Source organism: Muntiacus reevesi, chromosome 12, assembly GCF_963930625.1.
Source record: "Muntiacus reevesi chromosome 12, mMunRee1.1, whole genome shotgun sequence".
Lineage (NCBI taxonomy): Eukaryota > Metazoa > Chordata > Mammalia > Artiodactyla > Cervidae > Muntiacus > Muntiacus reevesi.
The window spans coordinates 7,839,117-7,866,072 of NC_089260.1; the positions used below are offsets into that span (position 1 = coordinate 7,839,117).

The following is a 26,956-nucleotide window of genomic DNA, read 5'->3' on the forward strand; positions in this document are numbered from 1 at the left end:
CTCAACTATCTCCTGGAATTTGCTCAAATTCATGGCCATTGAGTTGGTGATGGTATCTAACCATCTCATCCTCAGTTGCCCACATCTCCTTTTGCCTTCAGTCTTTCCCAGGATCAAGGTCTTTTCCAATCTCTTTACATCAGGTGGCCAAAGTATTGGAGCTTCAGCTTAAGCATCAGTCCTTCCAATAAATATTCATGGTTGATTTTCTTTAGCAGTGACTAGTTTGATCTCCTTGCAGTCCAAGGGATTCTCAAGAGCCTTCTCTAGCACCACAATTCAAAAGCATCAGTTCTTTGACTCTCAGTTTTCTTTATGGTCCAACAGTCACATTCATACATGACTACTGGAAAAACCATAACTTTGACTATATGAACCTTTGTCAGTAATGTCTCTGCTTTTTAATACACTGTGTAGGTTTGGCATAACTTCCATTTCAAGGAACAAGTGTCTTTTAATTTCATGGCTGCAGTCACTATCCCTGGTGATTTTGGAGCCCAAGGAAATAAAATCTGTCATTGCATCCACTTTTTCTCCTTGTATTTGCCATGAAGTGATGGGACTGGATGCCATGATCTTAGTCTTTTGAATGTTGAGTTTCAAGTCAGCTTTTTAACTCTCCCCTTTCACCCTTATCAAGAGGCTCTTAGTTCTTCTTTTTAGAGTGGTACGGTCTGCATATCTCAGGTTGTTGTAATTTCTCCTGGAGATCTTGATTCCAACTTGTGATTCATCCAGCCTGGCATTTCTCATGATGTTCTCTGCATAGATTTAAATAAGTAGAGTGACAATAGACAGCGTTGTCATACTCCTTTCTCCATTTTGAACCACTCAGCTGTTTCATGCCCAGTTCTAACTGTAGCTTCTTGACCCACATACAGTTTTCTCAGGGGTCAGGTAAGGTAGTTGGTACTCCCATCTCTTTAAGAATTTTCTACAGTTTGTTGTGATCCAGTCTGTCCTTTGGCAGAGTCAATGAAGCAGAAGTAGATGTTTTTCTGGAATTCCCTTGCTTTCTCCATAATCCAACAAATATTGTCAATTTGATCTCTGGTTCCTCAGCCTTTCTAAACCAGTTTGTACATCTGGAAGTTCTTGGTTCACGTACTGCTGAAGCCTAGCTTGAAAGATTTTGACCTTAACCTTACTAACATGTGAAATGAGTGAAATTATACAATAGTTTGAACATTCTTTGGCATTGCCCTTCTTTGGAATTGGAATGAGAACTGATCTTTTCCAGCTGTGTGGCTACTGCTGAGTTTTCCAAGTTCGCTGACATATTGAATGCAACACTTTAACCACATCATCTTTTAGGATTTGAAATCGCTTAGCTGGAATTCCAGTACCTCCACTAGCTTTGCTCATGGTAATGCTTCCTAAGGCCAACTTGACTTCACATTCTAGGATGTATGACTCTAGATGAATGACCACACCATCATGGTTATCTGGGTCGTTAAGACCTTTTTAGTATAATTCTTTTTTCTGTATTCTTTCCACTCCGTAATCTCTTCTGCTTCTGTTAGGTCCTTGCTATTTCTGTCGTTTATTGGGCTCATGCATGCATGAAATGTACCTTTGATATCTGCAATTTTCTTGAAGAGATCTCTAGTCTTTCCCACTCTATTGTAACAATACAGTTTACTTTATAGGGTTGTAGAAAGTCTTAAGTAGACCTGGCACTTGGCAAATATTGAATCCACTACTTACTGTTGTTATTTCCTTCTAGTCATTTTTCTAAGCATATATTTTTATTTATAGCTTAGGACATCCTGTATATTTCTCTTTTTTTCCCTCATCATATTATAAGCATTTTCTTGTTCAATTTCTACTTGTGAATAGCCTTATCCTAAGTTATTGACTACATTTCTATTTCTTTACAGTAAATTTCTAGATATCTCAAGACAAATAATGACAGCCCATTTAATGTATAAGAATGCTCTAGTGGGAAATTATATATTCTGAAGTTTTAATCTTACAACCATGACCTGATGGGGAATATCAGATACCCAAATAGTGTGATCATTTAACTCAGTAGGATCTCAATGAATATAGAGAGACAACATGCAAGGTTTTATAATCTTGGTTTTGTAACTTGGGCAACATATTTAACTTCTCTGGGCCCCTCCGGTACAATGGGGGTAAAAATAACACCTATTTCATGGGGTGGTGACAATTAGCTTCTAATCTTGATACATGGTTAACACTTAATGACTATTGTTGGCTCTTTATCTGTTACTGTGTTTAACACTTAAAAGTTTGTTTTCATAATCAAAAATGAGAGAATAGCAGTGTTTTCGATAAGCAATATGAGGGTAAGCTGTAAAATATAAGATAGAGCAGTGCAAATACTTTTTTAGTTGAAAACAGTTTTATATTTTCCCCCATTTTAATTATTACAAGTATTTTTTCCCGTTCTAAATTTATTATTCAAAGACAACATGAGAAGAGGCATTTGATTTGATAAACCTTATAAAGGACTTTTATAATGTTCTTAAGTGATTCAAAACATGGAATGTGATTTTTTCCAAGTTGTTCTTGTTAAAAGACAAACATGCTTTAAGTTCTTTTTAAGTTAACTTGAAACTAAACACATAAACTAACAATGCCAGCATATGTAAGACATTTTCTATGTGTTATACAATTTTCTAAGTTTATTGTTTATATTGTCTCATGAAACTCTTATAATGACCTGTGAGGAAGGTTCTGTCATTATTTCCAATTATAGAAGAAATTGAGGCAAATAGAGATTAAATAACTTGCTGAAGGTTGTATGATTAGAGAGAAAGTTCTCTCCTGTGTAGTCTAGCTCCAAAGCCCATGCTTTAAAGCATCCTATGTTACTTAACATTCCAACAGAAAAAGTATAAAAATTGATTAAATACAGTACCAGTATGTTTACAGTGTTTGTGTTAATCCAAGAATTTGACTAATATTAAAGAATAAATGTAAAAACTCATATCTTTTGTGGGAATACAAGTATGCATATTTTAATTCATTTTTTTCTATTAGTTTTTCAGTTATGGAACAAAAACATTATATCAAAACAATGAAGCTGTGCAGTCTAAATTCTTTCCACCTTTTCGAAAAGTGATGCTACCACCCGATAGTTTTCAAGGAAAAGTGGCGTTTATTACCGGGGGAGGCACTGGCCTTGGAAAAGGAATGACAACTTTCCTGTCCAGCCTGGGTGCGCAGTGTGTGATAGCCAGCCGGTAAGCGAGTCTCAGCGAGGTGCCTGGCAAGAGTCCATTGATGGAATAATTCTGCGCTACAGTGTTGAAAACACTTTTTTGCCAGATTTGTTTGATTTGCATCTTAATCCCTATGAAATATTTTTCAGATTATTTAAATCTCCTTGGAAAAAGTCAGTTATTATTTGTGATGATAGAAGTAATGATTGATGGTGGAACTGATAATATACTTCATAAATTCAGTGACAGAATTTTTTCTGTGTGTAAAGTAATAAAGTACTCTACTGAGGCTCCTTTGTTTTCAATGAGAGTGATTATGATTACTGATTCAGTAGATAGTTAACCTTGCGCCAGGATAATGGATAGAATGCTTCCATTTCCTATAAGATGGGCAAATATTTCGAAACCTCTATTGTGATGAGTATAGGAAGGGGGAAGCCTTGTGGAAAGAATTTATTTAGGCATGTCCTTGTATCTTATAGCTATTCAAGTTAGAGGTTTAGAGACTGGCCAAAAAATCTATCCCTTCTTTCAGTTTGGAATACTATAAATTTTTAGATAGGCTAAGTAATAATCTGAATGATAAGTCACTGTGTAATTTATAAGGGCCCAAAGGAATTTCTTTCAGATGTTTCTTTTAATGCAAATTGGCCAGAACATTTATTTTTTATGTTGCAATGTTTTTAAGGGTGTTAATATATTATTTTCTTTGAAATACTATGTGATTTACATTGCTTTTTTGTGTGTATTTTTTTCTGAAGAATTTAAGATTCTGAATACATATAGGTTGTCCAAACCCATCAATTTGGTGTAAAATCTGGTAACATAGATTTTGTATATAACATAGATTTTTAAAAAATAGTTTAACCTAAGCTTACATCATTCCAGGAATGTATTTTCCTTCTAAAGTATGCCTGGGCAAGAAAACACATAGAAAAGAATATAATTAAGGAAATAATTTAAAATTTAACTGGCTTAAAAGTAATTCTATCAATTATTGTCAGATATATGAAAATTGCTTAAATTTAACTTCTGGAAAATAAATGCACTCAAACTAACTTGTTTATAGATTTAGCTTTTCTATTGTCCTCAAAATACATGTCTTTAAGCTGTAAATTCTCTTTCTTAATTTATGGAATTAAAAAGAAAAATATAACATGAAGTTATTTCAGAACTCATACAAAGTACCATGTGTTTATTTCTAGAAAAATTGATGTTTTGAAAGCAACTGCGGAGCAGATATCTTCTCAAACTGGAAATAAGGTACATTAAAAAGTTATTTAAATCAGATTTAGGAATTATAACATGCTTAAGTAAGTAGCTCATGCTTATGGATTAAGAAGTCTGAAAAAATGTAGAATTCTTTTTTTCTTTTTGTTATTTTGCAGGTTCATGCAATTCAGTGTGATGTGAGGGACCCTGATATGGTGCAAAACGCTGTGTCAGAAACGATCAAAGTCGTCGGACATCCCGATGTAAGTGTGATGGTGATGAGGCGACAGTATGAGGTATTTGATGTTGATAGCACCTACCAAGGTGTATTAATGAAATAAAATATTGATGCTGAGCAAGTGCTGTGTTAAGAAGCCCCTATTTTCCTTTGCTAGCTCTTTTTGCTAGGGAACAGAGTAGGTAGACTGCTATACTATTTCCTTTCAGGAATACTTTAAAAATACATTTACAGTCATATAAAACAAACTTTATTTCACTTTATTTAATGATATTATGAAATAAGAGTAGCTATCCAATAGCACAATATTTAGTTTAAATGATTCACACTCTTTGCTTTTCTTTATAACTTTGGATTATCTCTGTCCATAGAGGAGAATAATACAAACAAGGAAACCTACAAAAAAGCTGCAGATTTCTCCTTATAAGACCTGAAATATACATGGATGTTTTGCTTTTGTTTGGTTCACATATTGGAAAGAAGCCATTTCTCCAGTAGTCTCAAAGAGAGCACTTTTCTATGTTAAATATATTTTTGGACATATCAATATCTACTATAGAACTAAGTGGAATTTTTATTGTTATTGAAGAAGCAGGTCATCAACCAAGAATTTCATTAGCTAAATTAAGCCAAAATGATACCAGAAATTAAAGGCACTTTAACTGAGATTCCTCGAAATAAATAATCACATCCTAGACATGCTTAAGCTACATGTATATTTTTAATAATAGACCCTACCCTAATTTTGAGACAGGGATTAGAATTCCAAAATTTGGTAAACAATAGGAAATTTTCAGGCTCACAGAAGGTAAAACTGAACCAAATCACATGGTATTGTTTCATAACAGACTATGAACTTGAGTTTTACTATATTATTTGGGTAAGTTTCAGAAATAAAAGCCCTTTAGGAAAAATATTCTTCCTCATCTAAGTTCCTGTCACTTCTCTTATTCACTCATTAGGTTGTGATAAACAATGCAGCAGGGAATTTTATTTCTCCCTCCGAAAGACTCTCTCCTAATGCTTGGAGGACAATAACTGACATAGTTCTGAATGGCACAGCCTTTGTGACTCTGGCAATTGGGAAAGAACTAATCAAAGCCCAGAAAGGTATATTTATTTATTCTTCACAGATTAATTGGGTCCCTACTGTGTGCCGGTTCTGTGCTAAACCCTGGGATACTTAATGATGCAATGACAGTCCTTGTACAGTCAGTTCAGTCGCTCAATCATGTCCAAGTCTTTGTGACCCCATGGACTGCACCACACCAGGCCTCCCTGTCCACCACCAACTCCTGGAGCTTACTCAAACTCATGTCCAATGCGTCGGTCATGCCATCCAACCATCTCATCCTCTGTCATCCCCTTCTCCTGCCCTCAATCTTTCCCAACATCAGGGTCTTTTGCAATGAGTCAGTTCTTCGCATCAGGTGGCCAAAGTATTGGAGTTTCAGTTTCAGCATCAGTCCTTCCAATGAACACCCAGGACTGATCTCCTTTAGGATGGGCTGGTTGGATCTCCTTGCCGTCCAAGGGACTCTCAAGAGTCTTCTCCAACACCACAGTTCAAAAGCATCAATTCTTTGGCCCTCAGCTTTCTTTATAGTCCCACTCTCACGTCCATACACGACTACAGGAAAAACCAGTGTGTCTAGATCCAGTGTACTTATTCACTTAACACTTACTGATGACTTTTTTGTATCACACCCTGTGCTGCATGCCCAAATGACAGAGGTGAGCAAGACACTGTCCCTGACCAGGCTGTGTTTGGGACTTGAAGGGTGCAGGTATTCTCTCAGAGAGGTGATAGAGTATTCTGAACCCGGACAAGGAGGAAGTATCCTTGTGTTACTTGAAGGAAGTCTTTTGGGGCTTGAGGGGAATGGCATGGAGCTGATCAGTTTCCTACTGTTGATTCAAAGCTTTGTTTCATTAGATTCAATTTCTTCTTCAGTACAGTGTGGATAACTCTCAAATCAGCTTGAGAAAGGATGTAGGAACAGACAGAAGGATTCTAGAGGGGCACTGACTTTTATTCTCCACATGTGCTAACAACTTCCATCTTTTCCCCATTGTATATTGAAGTTGAAACCCTATGTTTCAATTCCTATTATAGCAAAGTGAATATGATTGAGATAGGGAATTTGCCTTTTTAAAAAAAAAAAAATTTTAAGAGGGATGAATGAGCGGGGAGACAGAGAAGTGTAGGCTGACCTCTTCTCTCTCCCAGGATCCTTGTATCTCTTCTTACTATATCCTTTCTCAAGTGTATTTGAGAATTGTCCACACTGTCTGATTTCCTCTCTCCATACCTCTTACTCATTTCTCTGTTCCTCTCTGTCTGTCTGTCTGTCTGTCTGTCTGTCTCTATCAACTCTTCAATTTTGTTTCTCTGTTTATTTCTTCATCTTGGTCTCTCTCATTCTTGGTATTTCCCTGTCTTGCCTGTTTTATTTCATCCCCTGCCCATCTTTGTTATTCTTGATTTCTATCTGACTCTCCTTTCTTTTCTCATTATTGTCTTTCATTGTAATATAGACTTTGATCTATTTTTACTCATCACATTGGATTAAAATTAAAATTCTATGGACTTCATTAAAATTATATTAGCTCAGTCTTCTTAAAAGATGGAGCCAGTTTTTTTTCTGCCAAAATTCCTGTCAGTTATAGATGCTGTAACCTGACAGTCTTCAGTTCAGCTCAGTTCAGTGGCTCAGTCGTGTCTGACTCTTCGCGACCCCATGAACCACAGCACGCCAGGCCTCCCTGTCCATCACCAACTCCCAGAGTTCACTCAAACTCATGTCCATTGAGTCGGTGATGCCATCCAACCATCTCATCCTCTGTTGTCCCCTTCTCCTCCTGCCTTCGATCCTTCCCAGCTTCGGAGTCTTTTCCAATGAGTCAGTTCTTCGCATCAGGTGGCCAAAGTATTGGAGTTTCAGCTTCAGCGTCAGTCCTTCCCATCAACACTCAGGACTGACTTCCTTTAGGATGGACTGGTTGGATCTCCTTGCAGTCCCAGGGACTCTCAAGGGTCTTCTCCAACACCACAGTTCAAAAGCATCTATTCTTCAGTGCTCAGCTTTCTTATAGTCCAATTCTCACATCTATACATGACTATTGGAAAAACCATAGCCTTGACGAGAGGACCTTTGTTAACAAAGTAATGTCTCTGCTTTTTAATATGCTGTCCAGGTTGGCCATAATTTTGCTTCCAAGGAGTAAGTGTCTTTTAATTTCATGGCTGCAGTCACCATCTGCAGTGATTTTGGAGCCCAAAATAATAAAATCTGCCACTGTTTCCACTGTTTCCCTATCTATTTGCCATGAAGTGATGAGACCAGATGCCATGATCTTAGTCTTCTGAATGCAGAGTTTTAAGCCAACTTTTTCACTCTCCTCTTTCACTTTCATGAAGAGGCTCTTTAGTTCTTCTTCACTTTCTGCCATAAGGGTGGTGTCATCTGCCTATGTTAGGTTATTGATATTTCTCCCGGCAATCTTGATTCCAGCTTGTGCTTCCTCAAGTCCAGTGTTTCTCATGATGTACTCTGCATATAAATTAAATAAGCAGGGTGACAATATACAGCTTTGATGTACTCCTTTTCCTATTTGTAACCAGTCTGTTATTCCATCTTGCTCTACATTTTTATTATTGATTTGTAGAAATTTTTCATAGACTCTGTACTGAGTACTTTGTTAGAAATAGTATGTATTTAGAATATCTCCTCCTAGTCTGTTGTTGTTCAGTCGCTAAATTGTGTCTGACACTTTGCGACCCCATGAACTGCAAAATGCCAGGCTTCCCTGTCCTTCACTATCTCCTGGAGTTTACTCAAACTCATGTCCATTGAGTCAGTGTTACCATCCAACCGTCTCATCCTCTGTCACCCCTTTCTCCTCCTGCTCTCAATCTTTCTCTGCATCAGGGTCTTTTCCAATGAGTCAGCTCTTCACATTAGGTGACCAAAGTACTGGAGCTTCAGCTTCAGCATCAGTCCTTCCAATGAATATTCAGGGTTGATATTCTTTAGGATTGATTGGTTTGATCTCCTTGCAGTCCAAGAGACTCTGAAGAGTCTTCTCCAACACCACAATTCAAAAACATCAATTCTGTGGCTCTCAGCCTTCTTTATGGTCCAACTTTTACATTTGTACATGACTACTGGAAAAACCATAGGTTTGACAATAGGGACCTTTGTTGGCGAAGTAGTGTCTCTGCTTTTTAATATGCTGTCTAGGTTTTTTATAGCTTTTATTCCAAGCAACAAGTATCTTTTTATATTGTGGCTGCGGTCACTGTCCACAGTGATTTTGAAGCCCAATAAAATAAAATCTTTCACTGTTTGCAATTTCTCCCCATCAATTTGCCATGATGTGATGGGACCAGATGCCATGGTCTTCATTTTTTGCAAGTTGAGTTTTTAAGCCAGCTTTTACACTCTCCTGTTTCACCTTCATGAAGAAACTCTTTAGTTCCTCTTCACTTTCTACCGTTAGAGTGATATCATCTGCATATCTGAGGTTGTTGCTATTTGTCCCAGCAGTCTTGATTCCAGCTTGTGAGTATACAGCCCAGCATTTTGCATGATGTACTCAGCATATAGGTTAAATAAGCAGAGTGACAATATACGGTCTTGATGTACTCCTTTCCCAATTTCAAGCCAGCTCATTGTTCCATGTCCTGTTCTAACTGCTGCTTCTGGCCCCGTATACAGGTTTCTCAGGAGACAGGTAAGATGGTCTGGTATTCCTATCTCTTTCAGAATTTCAGAATTTTCCAGTTTGTCATGATCCACACAGTCAAAGGTTTTAGCATAGTCAGTGAAGCAGAAGTAGATTTTTTTTGAAATTTTCTGACTTTTTCTGTGATCCAGAGGATCATAGACCCTTTCTAGGTAATAACAGAAGTAATGATAAAGGAGTAGGTTATCTGGTCTCTAGAGGCTGTAGTTTTTACCAAATATAGTACATTTGTAGTCTTTATTTCTCCAAATGATTTTTCTGTTCCTTTATTCTGGGACTTCAATTATATATATGTTGACATGCTAGAGACTTCCACAGCTTATTGATGTTCTGCCTTTTTTTCCCCCCTCAATTTTTATCCCTTCTTTGTCCGTTATTTTGCATGCTTGATATTTGTGGCGAATCAAGAGCATGGATCTTTTCTTCTGCAACTAAGACCATTTATTTGATTTTTCATTTCACATGTTTTTTAATGTTAGAAGTTCCATTTGGTTCTACTTTTGTATTTCTAATTATACTCATGTTTTCCTTGAAATATATTAGAATACTTACAATATCTTTCTTTCTTCCATCTTTTGTTTTTTTAAACAAAGATGATATTTTTAGTGATAAAAGGTACAATTCACAAAGGAGATAGACATCATAAACCATTACACACCTAACAACAGAAAAACAAAGATACGTAAAGCAAAGATGAGAAGAAATGTAAGGGAAAAGGAAAAAATATATAATCATAGTGAGACATATTAATATTTCTCTGAGACTATTTAATTAATTGCAGAAAAAATAAGAATAGATGTGTCTTGAATGATTTCACTAATAATTTAAATACAATAGTTTTATATTTATATTAATCTTATATCCTACACAACTATATTTAAAATTTTGTATCTCATTTGTTATTTGGTTTCCATAGGACATTTAGAAAAACTGACAAAAAGATAAACATTACTGAATTTCAAAAAGTAGATTCTTTTCTTGTATGATTCAGTTATACATATACACATATATTATTTTTGAAATTATTTTCCATTATAAGTTATAATAAGATATTGACTTTGTTCCTTGTGCTATAGAGTAAACCATTGTTGCTTCTTGCATATCTATTTTTAAAATTAGAAATCTAGCATTCTATTCATACTAAGTCAGTCAGGTGAAATAAAAATGTCATAAATTTTTTAGTTAGGCAAAAATTCATAAATCCTCAAAAATATATATATTATACATATTATTTATATGTGAAAGTGAAAGTCATTCAGTTGTGTCCAACTCTTTGCAACCCTATGGACTATATAATCCTTGGAATTCTCCAGGCCAGAATACTGGAGTGGGTAGCCTTTCCCTTCTCCAGGGGATCTTCCCGACTCAGGAATTGAACCAGGGTCTCCTGCATTGCAGGTGGATTCTTTACCAACTGAGCTATCAGGGAAGCTCTATATTATTCATATACATATGCATACAAAAGATTTTCTACTATGCTTGTTAAAGGCTTGAGAAAGAACATCAGAAAAAAAAAAAGAGGAGGTGGAGAAATTGGAAAACATAAACTAAATGAAATGGGAGCACTGAATAGAAAATTTGAAACAAACTAGATAAAAGTAAAAGATCCTCATAGAGTCCAGTTGTTTTTAAACATCACTGCTCATTAAAAACTCTGGTCAAAAAAAAACAAAACAAGTAACTTCTGGACATTTGTATTTTTCAAAGAATTCCAAGGTAATACTGATATGCATCTGGATTTTTAAAAATGATTACAGGTTTTTCTATTAAATACTACTTTTGGTGATATAGATTTCTATTTTCTGTTGACCAGTCATGATACAATGGTATAAAGTGAATAATGGTTCAGTTCAGTTCAGTTCAGTCGCTCAGTCGTGTCCAACTCTTTGCGACCCCATGAATCGCAGCACGCCAGGCCACCCTGTCCATCACCAACTCCCGGAGTTCACCCAAACTCATGCCCATTGAGTCGGTGATGCCATCCAGCCATCTCATCCTCTGTCGTCCCCTTCTCCTCCTGCCCCCAGTCCCTCCCAGCAACCTGGGGAGTTCCTCTTTCAGAATCCTATCATTTTGCCTTCTCATACTGTTTATGGGGTTCTCAACGCAAGAATACTGAAGTGGTTTGCCATTCCCTGCTCCAGTGCACCACATTCTGTCAGACCTCTACACCATGACCCGACCGTCTTGGGTGATCCCACACAGCATGACTTAGTTTCATTGAGTTAGACACGACTGTGGTCCATGTGATCAGATTCGCTAGTTTTCTGTGATTATGGTTTTAATGGTTACATAATCACAATAGTAAAAGATGTTGATCAGTTTTCACAATCAATAGTTAGATAAAAAATGAAAGATAATTACTGTTGCAAGCCATAATGGGAACATGATTAACCTAACAATATAAAATAATTACATACAGTTTGGGGGATCAAGCAGAGTGATGTGGTAAGTGGAAGTACATATGTGTACATGTTTTCATCTGCTCAGCCAGTCTGTGTCTTTTGGTTGGTATATTTAATCCATTTACATTTAAGTTAATTATCAATATATATATGATCCTATTACTATTTTCTTGTTTGGGGTTTATTTTCTATAGGTAGATCTTTTCCTTCTCTTGTTTCCTGCCTAGACACGTTCCTTTAGCATTTGTTTTACAGTTGATTTGGTGGTGCTGAGTTCTCTTAACTTTTGCTTCTCTGGAAAGCTTTTGATTTCTCCATCAAACCCGAAGGAGGGTCTTGCTTGGTAGAGTATTTTGATTGTAGTTGCTTCCTTTTCATCACTTTAAATATATCATGCCACTCTCTTCTGGCTTACAAGTTTAGTTAAGAAATCAGCTGATAGCCTAATGGGAGTTCCCTTGTAGGTCGTCTTTTCCCCCTTGTTGCTTTTAACACTTTGTCTCTATCTTTAATTTTTGTCAGTTTGATTACGCTGTGTCTCGGTGTGTTCCTCCTGGGGTTTATCCTGCCTGGGACTTTCTGTGCTTCCTGGACTTGGCTATTTCCTTTCCCATGTCAGAGAAGTTCTCAGCTATTAGCTCTTCAAATATTTTCTTAGATCCTTTCTCTCTCTCTTCTTCTGGGACCCCTGTAATGTGAATGTCGGGGTGTTTAATGTTGTCCTTGGACTTCCCTGGGGGCTCAGACGGTAAAGCATCTGCCGACAATGCGGGAGACCTGGGTTCAACCCCTGGGTCGGGAAGATCTCCTGGAGAAGGAAATGGCAACCCACTCCAGTATCTTGCCTGAAAAATCCCATGGATGGAGGAGTCTGGTGGGCTACAGTCCATGGGGTCGCAAAGAGTTGGACACGACTGAGCGACTTCACTTAGAGGTCTCTTAGGCAGTCCTCATTTCTTTTCATTCTATTTTCTGTATTCTGTTCTGTGGCAGTGATTTCCACCATTCTGTCCTCCAGGTCATTTATCTGTTCTTCAGCCTCAGTTATTCTGCTATGGATTCCTTCTAGTGTATTATTCATCTCTGTTTGTTTGTTCTTTAGCTCTTGTAGGTCTTCCATTCTTTTTCCCAGATCCTGAATCATATTCACTGTCATTCTGAATTCTTTTTCTGGAAGGTTACCTATCTTCACTTCATTTAGTTGTTTTTCTGGGGTTTGATCTTATCCCCTCATCCGGGACACAACTTCCTGCTTTTTCATACTGATTAACTTTCTTTAATGTGGCTTTTGTTTTAATCACTGTGGGACTGTGGTTCTTCTTACTTCTTCTGTCTGCCCGCTGATGGAGGAGGCTAAGAGGCTTGTGTAAGCCTCCTGATGGGAGGGACTGCTGGAGGGAAAAACTAGTCTTGCTCTAGTGGCAGAGCCTTGCTCAGAGCAGCTTTAATTCAGTTACCTGCTGATGGGTGGGGTTGTGTCCCCTCCCTGGTAGTTTTTTGGCCTGAGCCAACCCAGCCCTTGGGTCTGTGGGCTCTTGGTCTGGTTACTGGTGACCTTCAAGAGCGTTTACCTCAAGGGGGACCTTCCGAGACTGCCACTGCCTCTTCCCCGCTTCCTGTAGGGAGCTTCTGCCGATCCACGCCTGCACAGGAGACCCTCCAACACTAGCAGGTAGTTTTACTTCAATCTCCTGTGGGTTACTGCTGCTTTTCCCTGCGTCTTGGTGCACACAAGATTTTGTTTGTGACCTTCCAGACTGAAGTCTCCATTTCCCCCAGTCCTGTGGAAGTCTTGTAATCAGATCCCACTGGCCTTCAAGGTCAGATTCCCTGGGGATTCCCAGGCCCTTTGTTGGATCCCCAGGTTGGAAGCCTGACATGGGGTTCAGAACCATCACTCCAGTGGGAGAACTTCTTTGGTATTATTTTTCTCCAGTTTCTGGCTTGCCCATCCAGTGAGGTTGGGATTTGATTTTATCATGATGTGCCCCTCCTACCATCTCCCTGCAGCTTCTTCTTTGTCTTTGGACAAAGAAGATACTTTGGAGTATCTTTTTTTGGTGGGTTCCAGTGTCCTTCTGCTGAAGCTAGTTGTGATTATGGTGGTCTCCCAGGAGGAGATGAGTGCACATCTATTCTGACATCTTGAACAGAAGTCTTTTCTACTATCTTTTAAATATTGTAAAGTAATTAGCCTCCAATGAAAATAAATCAATTTATATTGAAAAATAATTTAAAAATTGTGAAGTATAGTTGGTTTAAAATATTATGTTAGTTTCAGGTACATAACATAGTGCTTCAATATTTTTATGGATTATACTCCCCTTAAAGTTACTACAAAATAATGGCTATATTTTCCCGTGCTGTACAATGAATGTGTCCTTGTTGCTTATTTTATATACAGTGGTTTGTGTCTCAATCCTATATTCCTATCTCACCACTCCCTTCTTTTTTCACCTCACTGGTGACCTCTAGTTTGGTCTCTATATCCATGGGCCTGCTTCGGTTTTGTTATATATATTCATTTATTTTAGATTTTGGAGAAGGGAATGGCAATCCACTCCAGTATTCTTGCCTGGAAAATTCCATGGACAGGGGAGCCTGGTGGGCTCCAGTCCATGGGGTCGCAAAGAGTTGGACACGCCTGAGCACACAGTTCAGTACATTTTAGATTTTAGATTCCAAATATATGTGAGAACATATAGCATTTGGCTTTCGCTGACTTATTTCCTTAAGCATGATACTCTTTCGGACCTTTCATTTTGTTGCAGATGTCACAATGTCATTATTTTTTATGGCTGAGTGATATTGCATTGCATATATATACATCACATTTTCTTTATTCATTCATCTGTTGATGGACGCTTAAGATTGCTTCCATATGTTGGCAATTGTAAATAATGCCACTATGAATATTGGGGCGCAGGTATCCTTTCTAATTAGTATATTCCTTTTCTTCATTCCTTTCTTTCCAGCAATGGGATTACTGGATCATGTGGTAATTCTACTTTTAATTTTTTGAGGACCCCATACTGTTTTCAATAATGGCTGCCGCAATTTACAGTCCCATCAACAACATATTAGGGTTCCCTTTCCTGTACATCCTCGCCAGCATTTGTCATCTGTAGACTTTTGGTGACAGCCATTCTTTCAGGTGTGAGGTGATGTCTCATTGTGCTTTTGATTTGTATTTCTCTGATGATTAGTAATGTTGAGCGTTTTTCTTATGTCTGATGGCCATCTATATATCTTCTTTGGAAATAGTTTATTCAGGTCTTTTGCCCATTCTTTAATTGAGCTATTTTGTTTATTTAATATTGAGTTGCATGTGCTATTTACATATTTTGGTTATTAACCCCTTATTGGTTATCTTATCTGTCTATTTTTTCCCATTTAGGAGGTTTTATTCATTTTGTTCATGGTTTTCTTTGTTGTACGAAAGCTTTTAAGTTTAATTATGTCACTTGTTAATTTTTGCCTTTATTCTTTTGTCTTAGGAAGCAGATCTAAAAAAATATTGCTGTGATTTATGTCAAAGAGTGTTCTGCCTTATTTTCTTCTAGGACTGTTATAGTCTTAGGTCTTACCTTTAGGTCTTAATTCATTTTTGGTTTATTTTTGTATACAGTATGAGGATTTTTTTTTTTTACATGTAGCCATTCAGCGTACAATATCATCTGAATCGTCTTCATCTGCTGATTCTACCTTTGATGTCATTTCTGAGAGACTTTCTATTATCTGATTTTTTTCCTGGTTGTGTCTGTATCTTTTCGTGTGTAGTAATTTTTGGTTGCATGCTATAAATTTTATGTCATTGAGGTGTGTGCATGTGTGTGTATGTATGTGGTGTTCACATATATGTATGCATTTTCATTTCCTTTTGAATTAAAAGCTTGTGGATCAGGGCCATTAGTTCAGTGTTCACTTTTAAGTTTTATTTGGGTGCGTCTAGAGTAGACTTTACTTTGGGCTAATTAAATCCTCCTACTTTGGCCACCTGATCCGAAGAGGCAACTCATTGGAAAAGACCCTGATGGTGGGAAGGACTGCAGGCAGGAGGAGAAGGGGGCAACAGAGAATGAGATGGTTGGATGGTGTCACTGACTCAATGGACATGAATTTGAGCAGACTCTAGGAGCTGGTGAAGGACAGGGAAGCCTGGGGTGCAGGCCATGGGGTTGCAAAGAGTTGGACACGACTTATCGGCTGAGCAACAAACACCCCCTACTGATGCGCAGCCCTTCTGGACGTTCCACTGAGAGCCCCGGGGCTCAGCAAGGCTCCTTGGACTCACTCACCTCCCAGCCCTATGTGCTCAATGGGGATTGTTCAGCTACGACGCCCAGGTTCTTACCTGACCTGATGGACTCTTACCTAACATGTACCTTTTGGTGTCTGACCAGACTCAAGGATACACCATGCAGATTGATGAGGCTCTATCTTTACATATGTTCTCCTTTGGGGTGAATCTCACAGATTCAAACTTCCTCATTCTCCCCCAATTCCAGTCTGTCTCCTACACACCGTGATAATGCTATATTTTACTGTTTTCCCACTCCTTGTGTGACAGTCTATATGACACATGTATATAGGATATACACTATATAGACTGTAATATACACTGTAATATGTATGTATATGTAGTACATACTGTAGCATATGTATAGGACCTTTATGTCAAATGTGATCTTATGGCTCATTTCATTTGTTTTTCTTCTTTCAGAAATTGCTGTCTTCCCTGCCTGCTAAACAGTATCTGAAAACAGTTGTATCATAAATTTGCTACAGTTTCTTTATGTTTATAGGAGGAAGGCAAGTCTGTGGTGCTGAAGGCAAAAGTCCCTGCTAATTTAGTTTTGGTTCTGATTTATTCTTGTTTAAATGGGTGGGATAGCTAATGGAAATCCTATCCAACTGATTATGCAGGGCCTCTGAGATTTGAGCTTAGGTATAGGCTGGCCTAGAATTTTTATTAAGATTGGGCCATCCTGAATGACAGCAAGATTACTAGCAAAGAAAGATGAGGTAATTTTAGTAGATTACTGTTTCATTAATTTAGCCTTAGTAAAGTTTTAAAAAGTTCTTCAGTTTTTGTTATACCCTCTTGAATCAGATCCCATTATTTTAAATAATGTTTTCCTGATATGAATTGGCTTAACTGTATTGTTAATTACTGTATCATTTAAAAATATTAGGTGCATCATTTCTTGCTATTACAACCATCTATGCTGAGACTGGATCAGGTTTTGTTGTACCAAGTGCTTCTGCCAAGGCAGGAGTGGAGGCCTTGAACAAGTGAGTACTATCTTGTTAATCTTATGTTACTGTGTATATAGTAATCTCATAAGTGCTATGAGGTTAATCCTGCCCCTGAAGATGATGTGCTTTGAAAGCCTGTGGAACTAAATTCTTGCTTTCTTGTTTCTTTCCAGAGAAAACTAAAACAATGACTAATTTGGATTTGCCAGGGGACATTGTGTCTCATGAGTAGGTCTTGTTTGTCTACAGAGGCACTGTCCACTAGAATTCTCTCTAGTGATTGAACTATTCTGTAGATCTGTACTATCCAGGAGCTACAAGTGGCCATTGAACCCTTGCATTGTGGTTACTGTGGCTGAGAAACTAATTATTACTTAATTTTAATCACTTATCCAGTGCGATTGTATTATAAAGTTTGAGCAAAGGACCGATAGGAGCTTAGACTGGAGTGTCCGTGTATCCCTCCTAGCCCCCTCTGACCTCCCTTGAATATGCTTTCGTCTTTTTGCTGTACTTGCTCCACTCTTACACAGGACTGAGAGGACTAGCATAGACAAGGCCCACTTGTCAGGTCTTTCGGCTTTTTCTCAGCAGTGTATGGCTGCTTTTTGAATTTGTCCCGCATTGGACTTCCCCAGTGTCTTTGTTTTAATGTTAAGTTCTTATCATTGCTTTTCGTTTTTATTGTAATAGCCCCATAATATGTTTCTCTGCTGCCAGTTTATTTTTTTTTTTTCATGTTCCCACCAGACTCATCATTCTAACAATGTATGTCTGCTTGTTATAATTCCCTAGCTAAAAACCTTATGTCATTTTTCTGTTCCTCTTTGGAATAAAAGCCGAAACGCAGTATGATATTCTAAACAGACTTGCCTCTGGCCTTTCTTTATTCATTGGCATATTAGATCAATATTTACCTTTTGTGTACCTGGCACTTCTACTAGGTAGAGGGATATGGTGGGAATGGAAACAGAGCAATCCTCATTCTCCCCTGAGCTTGAATCCTTTTACCATTTTTCCTCTGCTTTAATCACTGTTATTTCTGTGCTCTATACTTCCTTAAACACATCATACACTTTCATATATCTCTGCCTAGATTGTGCTGTTGTTAGAATTTGCTATAATAGCTTGCACCTCCCTTCAGGGCTCTCCTACAACCTCCTCTGGGATATTTTTTTCTCATTTCTTGGAGTAACAGGCAAGCTTGGCCTTGGAGTACAAAAGGAAGCATAGAAAAGGCTAACATAATTTTTGTCAAGAGAACACACTGGCCATAGCAAACACCTTCTTCCAACAACACAAGAGACCACTCTACACATGGATGCCACCAGATGGTCAATACCAAAATCAGACTGATTATATATTTTGCAGCCAAAGATGGAGAAGCCCTATACAGTTAGCAAAAACAAGATCTGGAGCTGACTGTGGCTCAGATCATTAACTCCTTATTGCAAAACTCAAACTTAAATTGAAGAAAGTAGGGAAAACCACTAGGCCATTCAGGTATGACCTAAATCAAATCACTTATGATTATACAGTGGAGGTGACGAATAGATTCAAGGGATTAGATCTGGTAGCCAGTGTGTCTGAAGAGCTGTGGACAGAGTGTTTGTAACATTGTACATGATGAAGTGACCAAAACCGTCCCCCAAGAAAACAAATGCCAGAAGGCAAAACGGTTGTCTGAGGAGGTCTTATAAATAGCTGAGGAAAGAGGAGAAGCAAAAAGCAAGGGAGAAGGGGAAGGATACACCCAACTGAATGCAGAGTTCTAGAGAAGAGCAAAGAGAGGTGAGAATCCCTTCTTAAATGAACAATGCAAAGAAGTAGATGGGGAAAACAATAGAATGGAAGTGACTAGAGATCTCTTCAAGAAAATTGGAGATATCAAGGGAACATTTCATGTTAGGTTGGGCACGACAAATGATGGAAACAGTAAGGACCTAACAGAAGCAGAAGAGATTAAGACGAGGGAGAAAGAATACACAGAAAAACTATACAAAAAAGGTCTTAATGGCTGGGATAACCATGATGGTGTCACTCACGTAGAGCCAGACATCCTGGAGTGTGAAGTCAAATGGGCCTTAGGAAGTATTCCTACGAACAAAGCTGGTGGAAGCAATGGAATTCCCCCTGAACTATTTCAGATCCTTAAAGTTGATGTTGTTAAAGCACCACACTCAATATGTCAGCAAACATGGAAGACTCAACAGTGGCTACAGGACTGGAAAAGGTCGGTTTTCATTCCAAACCTAAAGAAGGGTGATGCCAAATAATGCTCAAACTACTGCACGATTGCACTTATTTCACGTGGTAGTAAGTGATGCTTGAAACCCTTCAAGGGCTTCAGCAGTGCATGAGCTGAGAACTGCCAGATGTGCAAGCTGCAGATGAGCAACCGGAGATCAAACTGCCAGCATTCAATGGATCATAGAGAAAGCAAGGGAATTCTATAAAAACATCTACTTCTGCTTCATTGTCTGTGCTAAAGCCTTTGACTGTGTGGACCACAACAAACTGTGGAAAATTCTTAAAGAGATGGGGATACCAGACCACCTTACTTGTCTCCTGAGAAACCTGTATGAGGGTCAAGAACCAGCAGTTAGAACCTTACATGGAACAAGTAACTGGTTTAAAATTGGAAAAGGAGTATGACAAGGCTATATATTGTCACCCTGTTTATTTAACTTCGATGCAGAGTACTCATGCAAACTGCCAGACTGGATGAATCAGAAGCTGGAATCAAGATTGCTGAAAGAAATAACAACAGCCTCAGATATGCAGATGATACCAGTCTAATGGTAGAAAGTGAAAAGAAACTAAAGAGCCTCTTGATGAAGGTGAAAGAGGAGAGTGAAAAAGTTGTCTTGAAACTCAACATTCAAAAAACAAAGATCATGGCATTCAGTCCCATCACTTCATGACAAATAAGGAGAATTGTAAGCTGTGACAGACTTTATTTTCTTGGGCTCCAAAATCATTGCAGATGGTGACTGCAGCCACAAAATTAAAAGACGCTTGCCCCTTGGAAGGAAAGCTATGACAGACCTAGACAGTGCATTAAAAAGCAAAGACATCATTTTGCTGACTTAGGTCCATATAGAAAAGCTATGGTTTTTCCAGTAGTCATGTACAGATGTGAGAGTTGGGCCATAAAGAAGGCTGAGCACTAAAGAATTGATGCTTTCAAACTGTGGTGCTAGAGACCCTCATGAGAGTCTCTTGGACTGTGTGAAGATCAAACCAGTCAGTCCTAAAGATAATCAACCCATTTATTGGAAGGACTGATTTTGAAGCTGAAACTCCAACACTTTGGTCACCTGATGGGAAGAGCTGACTCATTGGAAGAGACTCTGATTCTCTGGAAGATTGAAGGCAAAAGGAGAAGAGGGTGGCAGAGAATGAGATGGTTGGATGGTATCACTGACTCAATGGACATAAATTTGAGCAAACTCTGAGAGATAGTGAAGGACAGAGAAGCCTGGCATTCTGCAGTCCATGGGGTCGCAAAGAGTCACACAGGTCTTAGCGACTGAACCATAACCCTTTGCACCTTTAAAACTTTGTTTATTCTAATCTAATGAGAAGAGTAACACATTAATAAAGGCTATCTTATGTTGTAGATTCTAAAATGGAGGCTCACAGAGAAGGGCATTGTAGACCATTTTTAATATATTATTAAAGCTATATAACTTCCCCACTGGGATCTGTCTACTGTGAGAGAAGAAAGCAGATCTTATTCATCTTGCTCATTGCTCAGCAAGATCTGGTGCATAACCAATGCTCAGTTCCTGCTGAACTACACAGTTCTCTTTTTTGAGTAGTTTTAAGGTACTTTTTTAAAAAAAATTTTTTTAAGGTACTTTGTAACATGTAAGCTAATAATACGCATTTGTTTGGGAGACAAAGTTGTACTTTACTCAGCAGTTTAAACTTAGTCTGAAGAGAGAGAATTACCATTTTTAAGGTCAAATGATATTGGAAATAGGAGCTTAGAATTTGATTATTTTGACACCATTTGTACAATATCTGTATTTGTTTTGCTGAGACCTTATTAGATATTTCAGTTTCGTGTTCTTTAAGGGCCGTGAGCCTGTGCTGCTTTTTTGATGTTGTATTCCTACACAGTGAATTGCACATAGTAGGTGCTCAATAAATGTGTGTGTTCTGCTCCCATCAGCCCTCTTCCATACCTTGCAGCACACAGTCATGCCAGATAAGGTCTTTTAGGTCCTGGGGACTGCGTATTGTTTGCCTTTGTCCTTTACACCCACTGGCCCATGTACCTGGACAGTCTTCTTTTCTCCACCCTCCCTTCCAGTATCTTCCATCCTCTTCTCTTGTCCCCTTACTGCCACAAGAACCTCCTAATCCTTCTTCAAGTGTCTACTCAACTCTCACTTCCTGAAGGAAGCCTTCCCTCTTTCTCCTGGTAGAGATGGGTACTTCTTCCTCTGAGTAATATTGGCACGTATTACACAGTTTCCATCGTTTACTCGATGAAGACACTTGTAATGTTGCAGACACTGTGATCTAATGCACTAAAAGTAAAGTTGCATTGAACTTTATAAGTGCAGGACTGAACTCCAGAAAATGTGAGGAAGAGACATCATTCTCTTAGTTCTTTATGCTAAATAGTGTTACCCTCTTTAAAAATGTATGCTGATATTGGTCTTCATACTAAAATGTGAATGGTAGGTAGTCTAGCGTAGTGCTTAGGACACTAGAATGTAAATGTTGTATAATACAGAAGAGTGTGACTAAGGGCACAAACTCTAGAGCTAGACTTCTAGAAGTCGAAGACTCACTAGCCATGTGACCCAGAGCCAATGATTTATTTTCTCTGTGCCTCAGTTTCCTTGTCTGTAACACGGGGAATAATAGAAGTGCTTACCTACTGGAGCTGTACTCTCTGGCATGTAGTAAGTCTTGGTTAATAGTATTTGTAATTAATAGTATAATATTTTTTAAATCGGTACTGTTTGTTTGAATTTTTAGGTCTCTTGCAGCTGAATGGGGTAAATATGGAATGAGATTCAATGTGATTCAACCAGGGCCTATAAAAACCAAAGTAAGTTTTGGTTTGCTTATGATCACGTTTTGAGTGATTAAGGAGTGGGCGATTAATACATATGTTCTGTAATGGGCAGCATTTTCCAAAGATACCGGAGTTTAGAGCCTTGGTTAAAGGGAAGACGGTTTTGTTATTATCCAACATGAGAAATAAGGAGCTGGGAAAGAAAATAGCAGTTACACGACTCCTTCATAAGGTGTATTTCAGTGTCTTAATATAATTTTTCTGGGATCTTCTCTGCCATGAATTTTGGCATTTTGCCTGATTTGTTTTAATGATCTGTTATTATATTTCTTATTTTTTCATATATTTTACAGGTTCTTACTTTGATGTCCTTTTTTAAAAATCATGGAAATGTAACTATATTTTAAATGTTAGAGATGCTTTCTAAATTTATCATATAAGCTTGGTCTTATATGTAGAAAATAGGTAGCATTTTCTTTGAGTCATATCTGTGCCTTTTCACTTTAAACACTTAGTTATGTATGTCATCTAATTCCCATGTCTCTGGTATTAAAAATTCTTCTGATGGCATGTAATTTACCTATAATCAGATATTCATTGCTACTCATAATTATCACTTATGCTATTATAGACATTGCTGAAAAAGTTCACAAATTCTGTTCTCTCACATATATCCCAAATAACTTTCTTCTCATACTTTTTTGTTTTCATGTAAAGCAGGAATTTCTAATCCCACCTGCAATGTTGGTTTGAAGGCCCAGGTGGAATTTGCTAACTTTAACTTAATAAACTGAGGGGGCTTCCTTGGTGCCTCAAATGGTAAAGAATCTGCCTGCGATCCAGGAGAACTGGGTTTGATCCCTGGATCAGGAAGATCCCCTGGAGAACGGAATGGCTACCCACTCCAGTATTGTTATGTAAACAGAAATTAATGCTAAGGAACATTTGCCTTATAGGTGGTTCTGGGTTGTTAAGTATTAGCAAGCATGAAGATGGTTGTATTAATTAAGTAATTTGAAGGGTGGAAAATAGAAAACCTGCCTAAGTGAAACTTGACTGAACATCTTATTTGTTTGGCACTTAAATTATAAAAAATGATAAAATTAATGGAAAAATAATTCAAATGCACATATTAAAATAGATTCAGAGTATCCCTGTGTTAGGCACTGTCTGAAAAGGATTAAACAGTCATCGAAACTTCATCCTAGGACCTCAATATCTAGGAAAGGTCATCTGCATTTTTTATTTATTTAACATATATTTACTGAGTGCCTTGTGTGTGCAGAGGTGCTGAGAAAGATACAAAAACAGTTGTGACAAAATGCTTCCCATCCAGGAGCTTTAGCAGTCTAGGTATGCGTTTTATGCAAATGACAAGCATATAATTTTAAAGAAATTAAAAGAAAATTGAAGTATGGAAACTCTGTAGCCAGCACTGATAGAACCAGGTTTGAGACCTTTGTCTCTGATTTTCTTTACACCCGTCTAGGGAAGGCTGAAGGGCTCACAGGAGCCTGTGTATGCTTGCTCTGGCTCATGTCTGTGTTTCTGAAAAGAATCGTCACCTAGACTTCCAGGCACTTATAGAAGAAAAGTCAATCACTTTCATTAATCAGTGTGCATGCATACTTTGGGCTTCCCACTGGCACCAGTGCTAAAAAACCCACCTGCCAATGCAGGAGACATAAGAGATGTGGGTTCGATCCCGAGGTTGAGAAGATCCTCTGGAGCAGGGCATGGCACGCCACTCCAGTGTTCTTGCCTGGAGAATCCCCATGGACGGAGGAGCCAGGCAGGCTACAGTCCACGGGGTCACAGAGAGTCAGACACGACTGAGCAAACTCACACACTCGAGCACAGGCGTGCATCCTTTATCTTGGTCTGCTCCTCCTCATCATTCACAGAAGGCAGAAATTGTTTGGCGGGTTTAGTTATGGTTTTTCTCTCTCTGGGACCTACTTGAATTTGATATTACTACCTACTTGTTTTCTTCCTTTCCTATGATTTTGAGGGAAAAAAGGAGAAGGAAAAGGAATTTCCTCTTAAATATTTTCTTCTGGGGTCATTTTTCTGTGTTAAGTCAAATGGCAGTAGCCTCCTTACTCCCATCACACTAAACTTGTATGTATTTCAGAGTAGTTTTGTATACATTTTCTCTTTTCTCAGGCAACAATTTTGTGAGCTAGCTCAGACAGGCGTCCTCATTTTACTTATGAAGAAACTAATGGAGAAAAGTTATATGTTCTAGTGGTTTTTTAAGGGTCAATATTAGGCAAGACGAATATAGAATTAGATATGAACAGGCTGCCTTAGCAACATTCCATTTATTGCAAATTTATTTCTTAAATAGGATTTTTTTTTAAAGCAACCTAACTATTTTCTTAACTTCTAAGGGTGCCTTTAGCCGTCTTGACCCAACCGGAGCATTTGAAAAAGAAATGATTGAGAGAATTCCCTGTGGTCGGCTGGGAACTGTGGAAGAACTTGCAAATTTTGCTGCTTTCCTTTGTAGCGATTTTGCTTCTTGGATTAATGGAGCTGTAAGCATTGTTTTCTCTCTCAACACTTTTGGGAGGTGGATTTGGGGTGGGAAGGTGGATTGCAGAACCAATCCCAACAATGTTGAATGTAAATATGATTTAAATTATTTAATGAGCTGTATTTAGTATGTTATTTATAATATAGAAATACTAATATAATTTAAGCTTATGGAGCTGATTCATTAATAAATTAATTTTATTAAATGCAAATAGCTCTGGTAGACATGCATTTAAGCTGATCTTTAAGACTGGGTAGAATTTGAAATCATAGAAATGATGGAGAGAGGATTTTTAAGAGAGTAAATCAATTTAGGTTTAATTGTCAGTTTTGTCTTTAAAACTTGTGCTTGGATTGAAAGTGTCAAAGAGATATTCCAGCCAGTTAGGAGGGAGAAATGGCTAATGGTTTGGAAAACTTTTAAAAAGAAGTTAATTTCACAGCTTTTATTATCATTTTTTAGGTAATCAGATTTGATGGTGGAGAGGAAGTACTTATTTCAGGGGAATTCAACAGTCTGAGGAAGGTAATGCCATTTTGTGAATGTAATACAATATTAACAGTGAGGATACTAAGCTTCAAAAACACACAAGAACCTCATTAAATTGACTTTTTCTTTTTGTGGTAGGTCACCAAGGATCAGTGGGACGTAATAGAAGGACTTATCAGGAAAACCAAAGGCTCCTAAGACTACTCTGGCCTTCATCTTGGTTATAATGGAAATTATGCAGACTATCTATAATGATTTGAATATTTTCAGGTCTAATAAATTGTTAATTAGCAAGCATTCCTGGAATGTGTATTATATGCTAGGCCAATGGTAGGTAGATCTTGTACATTAAAAGATGAATAAGATAGGATATTGCCTCTTTAAAGAATTTTTTAAAAATAAAAACAGGAAAGTGAAAGGCTATTAATAGAAGAGAAAAGTGCTTAGATGTGCAGAGAAAGGAACAGATATTTGTAACTGGAGAAAATCAGGAGAAACTTAAGGGTGGAAGTAGCATTTGAGTTACATGTTAAAACGATGGCCTTGGTGACAGTATCTAAAAGGAAACAGAGGATTTCCAATAAATCTAATAATGGATTCTGTCTTTTCAGTGTATTTCCTTTTCATTGTACTTATGAATCATCTTCTTTAACCCAGTATTAATTCAGTTTTAACTCAGTATTAGCTCAGCTAACTTAGTATTAATTCAAACAAGTTTTTGCCAGCACCTATTTTGTAACCAGAAGTTTTATTTGACAATAAGAATAAAACATGAATAATCTACAGCATTTGCACTCTTAAAACTCATTATCTAACAGGATAGATAAACTTGTAAATAATTATTTATGATTCATTGTGATGAATATTCCAGCAGTGTTATGGAGGGGGAAGTAATTCATTCTGTTTCTAGAGTTTAGAGAAAGTGATGCCTAGTAGGTAGCATTTCATCTCAGCGTTTAAAGTATATGTTCTCTATGCCTTACGATTACCAGAAGGGAAGGATGGGGTGGGGAGGAATGGACTGGGAGTTTGGGACTGAATGTATACACTGCAATATTTAGGATAGATAACCAACAGGAACATACTGTATAGCACAGGGAACTCTGTTCAATATTCTGTAATAACCTAAATGGGAAATGAATTTGGGAAAGAATAAAAAGAATTTTTTTAATAAAATGCTTGTTTTGAAAAAAATAAAATTACTAGAATAGGAAATGCTAAAAAAAATGAAGTGTGTATTCTCTGTGTAGAAAAGATGAACAAAGCTTATAAAAACGTTTCATGTATAATTTCATTTTATTCCATATTTAATTTGACTAATTTGTCATCCTAAGAATCAAATAACAAAAAATCCAGTTTCAAGTCTATGTAGATATAATTTTGAGTTTATATTTAAAAAAATTATTTTGCTTTCATTATTGTTGTTTAGTCATTAAGTCATGACCGACTCTTTTGTGACTCCATGGACTGTATAGCCCTCCAGACACCCCATCCACGAGATTCCCCAGGCAAGAGTCCTGGAGTGGGTTGCCATTTAGGAATCATTCATTATATGTTCACCAGACTGACTTTCCCCATTGCCTAAGTTACTAAGAGAGGGCACCAGCAGCTTCTGTCTTACCTCCTGCAAAAGAATCTAGTTTTCCTGTTTGAACTTATATACTATAAGCCCGATATACAAATTCTTATTACACTGACAGTTAATTATATGCATTAATTACATTAAATTGTGTACATAAACGGTTTAGAATGAGTATCCTTTACGTGTATGATAATTTTGCCTTTCACTGGGGCCCCATACCTATCTCCATTTACCTTTAAAAATAACTATTTCCT

At 37.6% G+C, this 26,956-nt stretch overlaps 1 protein-coding gene across 1 annotated transcript in view; it reads left to right on the forward strand.

Annotated features, from left to right (window-relative positions):
* The window catches only part of DECR1 (2,4-dienoyl-CoA reductase 1), a 42,624-nt gene extending 16,277 nt beyond the window's left edge, over positions 1–26,347 (forward strand). Inside the window, exons 2-10 of the mRNA XM_065903195.1 lie at positions 3,010–3,212; positions 4,397–4,454; positions 4,580–4,666; positions 5,604–5,751; positions 16,991–17,090; positions 22,053–22,125; positions 24,486–24,632; positions 25,094–25,156; positions 25,259–26,347. Of these exons, the coding sequence (XP_065759267.1) occupies positions 3,010–3,212; positions 4,397–4,454; positions 4,580–4,666; positions 5,604–5,751; positions 16,991–17,090; positions 22,053–22,125; positions 24,486–24,632; positions 25,094–25,156; positions 25,259–25,318 (939 nt within the window). The 3' untranslated portion in view covers positions 25,319–26,347. The remainder of the gene's footprint in view (positions 1–3,009; positions 3,213–4,396; positions 4,455–4,579; positions 4,667–5,603; positions 5,752–16,990; positions 17,091–22,052; positions 22,126–24,485; positions 24,633–25,093; positions 25,157–25,258) is intronic.
* Positions 26,348–26,956: the final 609 nt, after the last annotated feature.